Consider the following 6507-nt stretch of genomic DNA (forward strand, 5'->3'; position numbering starts at 1 on the left):
ATATGAAGTGTTGCTACATACCGTATGATACATGCTGTCCCCGTATGGTCGTCAACAAAAGGATTCAATTTTGAACTTGAAATTCTTGAACATAACGAAATATAATAGGATCGGAGTTAGGCCAAGATGTTTTCATGTGGCCACTGTACTGGTAAGTGGTAACCTGTGTAGCCTCATGGTACTTGTCTAGGTACACCAAGGTGCCAACAGTGCCAACAGAAAAGATTCTCTGGACAAAAATAAGCACAACAGGACAAAAATTCAGGGCAAGGAAACTCCTTCACTATAGTCTCACTCCAACCATATATACACGTCCCCTCATCGCTCCACCATGTACCCTCCAACCAGTTGATCACTTCTCTTCTTCTCCCCCTCCAGCATACAGTGCAATCGAGCACACGTGCATCCCGAGCAGTAGCAAAGCCGGGAAGCATGTCATCCCATGGTGCCCTGCACATCCCCACGAAGAAGCGCTCGGTGGGAGGACCGTTCGCGACAAGGGTCCCCTGCAACCCAGAGACCAGTGTTGGTCTCCAGGCAGCCCTCGTGGAGCCCGCGTCGGCGCACCTCCTTGTGGCCAGGCCCGTTCGCCGAAGTGCCCTGGGCATCACCCTGGCGGTGACAACCGACCGATACTGCATGATCACCAGTTCCTCTTTCTGTGTCGATGATTATTCTCTCGTATGCAAGCTCTGCGACCGCCGCATGGATGACCGCATCATCTACATGTACATGTAAGCCTCGATCGGTTGGGCCCGCTTGTTCTTTTTCATGTCCAGGACCACATAATATATGCAATACATCATGAATGGCATGGCAGAGGTGGTTTCAATTTTCTTTTTCTTTGGAATGCAGGAGCATGGGATTTTGCACGGAAGAGTGCAGGAATGAGTATTATTTTCTAGACTACAGGTATAGGCTGACCATGGCAATGGAGGCCGAGGGCAGGAGGTCCAGGAGCGAGGCAAGGAAGGCGCCGGTGGCGGAGGGAGAAGCAGCTAACGGCTACAGCATCTTCTTCACTTGTGCTGAGGTCGAGTCGTTCCCTTTGGCTGAGCTTGAAACAGACATATCTCCTTGTCGCTTGCCAATAAAGGAGCAGCTCTAGTCAAATTTTTGTGTGACCTCTTGTAAGATGAGTTGGTGAGAGTTAATAAGAATTCATGGGTTTCAGTTCTAGCTAAGAATTTCCTAATCTTAATTTCTTCTTTGTTACAGCAATATATGCAACATGTCTATATTAATAAACGTGTTATTGTAATTATGTGTCATCTATTACTCATAAAACTCGCTGGAATTCAACTAACCTCGATCGAGCAGAAGTCTGTTAGTCATATAGACAAACTCTGCTCTAATTAAGCCAAACTTCACAGCTGCTTTCACATAAAACAGACTGTCTAAAGGTAACTGATGTTATCTCATGTTTAGAATGTTTCTTATATGCTTGTCGTACGTCACAACAACGAGCCAAGAAATCAAGCTGTAGCCTAGCTATCTATGTGCTTTACACGTCAAATGAGCACAGTACAACTGGCTACCAGCACTAACTGGGTTATTGGTACATTGGATACAAGGATTTTTTTTTAAATGTTGAACTAATAAAGATTCCAAATTTAAGGCCCGCCAGGTTGAAAATTGAAAGCGGTTCCATATATTCATTTAGCCTGGGTTTGTATTCCGGGTACAGGCCCAATCTCAAAATATACTGAGACGTTTTATCTTTTCTACATACATTACTTTTATTATGCTTCTAAACGTAGTGTATATCTAAGTGCATAGCAAAAGTCATTAGAGATGCTCTAAACTGCCAAAAATATTATTCAGTCACTAGTCCATCAACCCGTGCTCTTGCATGGGCTACAATTTTAAAAGATGTACTATTAATATATTTGATTAATAAAAAAATTACTTATATTAAATTGTATGTTTTCTCTGTTTATTTTCTACAAAATATACAAAATGGATACTTTGTAGTCTATATCTAATTATCATAAAATTATAATTGTTTTTGCAAGGGACTGACTTATATATTTTTCATGCGTATTCATATTATTAATTTGCATGGCACCTTGTATATTTTAATATGCAATTAGTTTGAAACATTGCATTAACTTTGGTGACCCTTGTTGCATCACATATATTAAGTCATGAATCTAAATTTTGATTTTTTTAACTTTATTTTTATGTACTACTACAGATATTTTCCTCAAGTTAAAATTTTTGTGCTTATTGTATCTTTTACTAACTCTTATTTTTTGGACTATCTTAAAATAAGCATTTTAGGTCATATAGTACATTCTTTAAATACTACAATAGCATATGCAATCATTTGAAACTTGCACCATGTCACCTAAGATAAGTGATAGACCTTGAAATGAGATCTCGGATGAGGGTAGCAGTTGTGGGGGTATAACCCTAGGTACACACGGCAATGGCATGGGCCGCACCATCAGGGACGGTCTAGCCCACGACATCAAGACTTGCGACGCACGGCACTAGTCGGCATATGCCGCAAGGCATCTAGAAGATATGATTTATTAGGACTCTTATAGATGTTGTAATCCAAATAGAATATCTACCATATAACTGGTTATGACACTTTCCTTGTAACCCACTACTAGAAATATCCACTTCTATAACGAAAATCTTAATAACGAATCTGAAACCGTCATCAAAATAGATTTTTATGACGAATATTTTGGTTTCATCATAGATCATCGAAGAGGATCCTCGAACCCCATATTTTATGATGAAATCGGATATCGTCACAAAAAAATGTCATAGAACAACGCAGGGTTTCGTCACAGATCACTCGCGTGACTGTTCCTGCTCATCTATGATGAACTTATTAAGAACTATGACGACCAGGGCTTCATCATTGAACTAATTACACATCTGTGATGAATAATATTCGATCTGTAATGAACAACACTTTGTCATAAATCTCCGCACAGTCCTTTCTCCATCCGATATGTACATGTGGAACCTGCAGTTATTCTTTCGTGACGTTGGCAATTCATCATAAAAGTCTTCACTCGGTCCTTTTTCATCATTAAAGTCTCCACTCGGTCCTTTCTCCATCCGACGTGTACCTGTGGAACCCTTTGAAAGCTCCAGTTTGGTTTTAGTGAATTGATGAAACCCTAAGTGCTAACCTAGTTTATCAAGTGATCATGAGATAGGTAGCACACTTCAAGTGGAGAAGCTCATGAAGATCATAACATGACAATGGTGATGGCATGACGATGATCAAGGGCTCAAAACTTGAAAAGAAGAAAGAGAAAAACAAAAAGCTCAAGGCAAAGGTATAAATTGTAGGAGCTATTTTGTTTTAGTGATCAAGACACTTAGAGAGTGTGATCACATTTAGGTTTGATAGCCGTACTATTAAGAGGAGTGAAACTCATATCGGAATGCGGTTATCAAAGTGCCACTAGATGTTCTAACTCATTGCATATGCATTTAGGATCTAGTGGAGTGCTAACACCCTTGATAATGTTTGTGAAAATATGCTAACACATGTGCACAAGGTGATACACTTGGTGGTTGGCACATTGGAGTAAGGGTGAAGAAGTTAGAAGTGAAAACAGAGGAGATGCCAGCGTCGGTCAAGTGACCGGACGCTGGATCCAAAAGCACCGGACGCTGACTGCCTGTGTCCGGTCGCGCTGACTGGCGGTACAGTGGCTAGGGTTTACCACCGGACGCTGGGCTGTGTCCGGTCGAGGTGGACCAGACGCGTTCGGTCGAGGAAAACTGGTTTTTGACCCTTACTGTACTCGACCGGACGCTGAGGCTCCAGCGTCCGGTCAGTTTTGCTGGAGCGTCCGGTCAGCTTCATAGCCATTGAAATCTGATGAACATCGTTTGAAGCTGGTGACACATGGCGTCCATCAGTGGACCGGACGCTGAGTCCAGGGTCCGGTTAGTTTGACCGGAGCGTCCAGTCAGAGCGCAGTGTGCCCAATGAAGGGGTACAACGGCTCTATTTCGTGGGGGCTTCTATTTAAGCCCCATGGCCGGCTGTGGCTCATATCTTTGGCCATTTTCATTGACATAGTAACCTTGTGAGCTAAGCCAAAGTCCTCCCACTCATCTCCATCATTGATTCATCATCATAGTGAGATTGGGAGTGAATCCAAGTGCATTGCTTGAGTGATTGCATCTAGAGGCACTTGGTGTTCGTGTTTCGCTGCGGATTTCGCTTGTTACTCTTGGTGGTTGCCGCCACCTAGACGGCTTGGAGCAGTGAGGATCGTTGAGCGGAGGGTGGTGATTGTCTCTGGCTCCGATCGTGGTGATTGTGAGGGGTTCTTGACCTTTCCCCGGTGGAGCGCCAAAAGGTATTCTAGTGAATTGCTCGTGGCTTGTGTGATCCTCATCTTATGTTGGTTGTGTGGCACCCTATTGAGGGTTTGGCGTGTGAAGCCAATTAGCATGTGAACCTCCAAGTGAGTGAATCGCCACAACGAGGAGTAGCTTGCCGGCAAGCAAGTGAACCTCGATAAAAATCATTGTGTTCATCCTTTGATTCCGAGGTGATTGGTCTTCATTGTTATTCATCCTTGTGATTGATTGGTTCACTCCTCTACATGGCGGTATAACTATCTTGATCACTCTCTTTACATTATCGCAAACTAGTTGACAAGCTCTTTAGTGTAACTAGTTGTGAGAGCTTGGTTGGTTGGTTGGTGTGGCTCTTTAGTTAGCCTTTGAGAGCACACTAACATAGGGTAGTATCATACCTCTTGTGTGAATCGACACTATCTAAACTAGAATCATGGTAGGTGGCTTGTATTTTGAGTAGGCTAGCGCAACACTTGCTTCGCCTTATAATTGTCTAACTTTTTGTTAAGTGTTGTTGTAGAAATTTTTATTAGGCTATTCACCCCCCTAGCCATTAGGACCTTTCACCCTTCTCCATCCAACCTGTGGGACCCCTGTGGGATCCAACGGCTTGCATGTCACATGTACCTGTGGGACCTTTCTCTATCTCCATCCGACCTATGGGACCCGACAACTTGCGTGTCACTCGTGGACCCTTCTCTCCATCTGACTTGTGGGACCCGATGGCTTGCATGTCACGTGTACCTGTGGGACCTTTCTCCATCTCCATCCGACTAGTGGGACCCGACGGCTTGCGTGTCACTTGTGGACCCTTCTCCATTCGACCTTTGGGACCCAACAGCTTATGTGTCACGTGTACATGTGGGACCCAACGACTTGTGTGTCACTTGTTGCCGTTGGGGTTTAATAAATTCAAACTCAAAAAAATCATGAGACCTGGGAGTCAAACCTAGGACCTAGAGCAAGGAATAGACCGTCTTCACCATTGCAATAGACGCCTGGTTGTGTTGACATGTCTTTGGAGTCCTCATAGTAGTATATGTTATCTGTGTGGACTAGTTGACTTATATATTGGATATATCCCCTGCAAGTGGAAACAAATCTATGCCCGTTGGACTTATGGCGGCGGCGATGGTAGCAGAGGATCCTTGGTGTGCTGTTGTGGTGGCTCAGGCGTCCTTTTGGAGGCTAGCGGCAGGTCTTCCCAGTGGAGTGCGGTGGCAACAGATCTGATCCGCAGGTCTCCTTTCTTGTCTTTTCCTATTTGCTTCATTGTTTTGGTATTTGCTTGAACATGAGGTATACAAGAAACATTATAGTGTTTCAGATCTGGTTACGCCAATGATGATGAAAAGAACTAGGAGGTGGCACTAGTTGGTTTTTTGTCGGTGCATGTCACTTGCAGATCTGTGTGGGCAAACAAACAGGCCCTTCGCTTCTGCCTTGAACTATTTTTTCTGTCCAGTGCTTGCTTGGTTCTACATTTCTATTTCATATGCTCCAGTGCCACCAGTGAGTCCTTATGGTATTTTGAACTTGTAACATATCTGAGGCCACATTTTTGTGCCAATGATGTCTACATGGTTGTTGTATGTATTAGGATGCAACTCGTATGTTTTCTTTATGTGTCTTCTCCTTGTTGGCAGCCAAGTTATCCATTTGGTTCCAAACAAGATGAAGGCATCGAAAGCAAATCAATGCTTTGTGTTCATCATTCACATCACTGAGGCCACTAATGTCTAAGCTGCACATGTTGCTACTGATGCCAATGATGATCACTACCACTTGTTCACTGACATTCTACTTGTGAAAACTAAGATAGCCTATTTGGGTTGTGCAGATTTGAGATGAGTCATCCCTGCTATGTTGTGTTCAATGTCCATGAGCCAGGAGTTTACTACAACTGGCCTAACTGTCGTAGACAAGTTCATAGGTTTCGTGGTGCTTGTTATAAAAAGTACAACTCCTATGAAGAAGGAATTGTTGCCTTCAAGTCAAGAACCAACTCAAATCTAGCCTTAGCTCATGATGATGACTTCTTTCTTCAAAACCCAATAGCTGCTCCACCCTCTTTCTCCTTCAAAACTATTGTAATTGTAGTCCTCTTAATCTTTGTTTGTCTCCTATGGAAGAAGCTCTAAGCTCGTGTACTGATTGTAA

At 43.2% G+C, this 6507-nt stretch overlaps 1 protein-coding gene across 1 annotated transcript; it reads left to right on the top strand.

Annotated features, from left to right (window-relative positions):
* Positions 1-432: 432 nt before the first annotated feature.
* Positions 433-1108, top strand: LOC136469787 (uncharacterized). The gene is made up of 2 exons (XM_066467851.1): positions 433-734; positions 856-1108. The coding sequence occupies exons 1-2, from the start codon at positions 433-435 to the stop codon at positions 1106-1108; spliced, it is 555 nt and encodes a 184-aa protein (XP_066323948.1).
* The last annotated feature ends 5399 nt before the right edge of the window (positions 1109-6507 follow it).

The sequence above is a fragment of the Miscanthus floridulus genome, chromosome 8 (genome assembly GCF_019320115.1).
Source record: "Miscanthus floridulus cultivar M001 chromosome 8, ASM1932011v1, whole genome shotgun sequence".
Classification (NCBI taxonomy): domain Eukaryota; kingdom Viridiplantae; phylum Streptophyta; class Magnoliopsida; order Poales; family Poaceae; genus Miscanthus; species Miscanthus floridulus.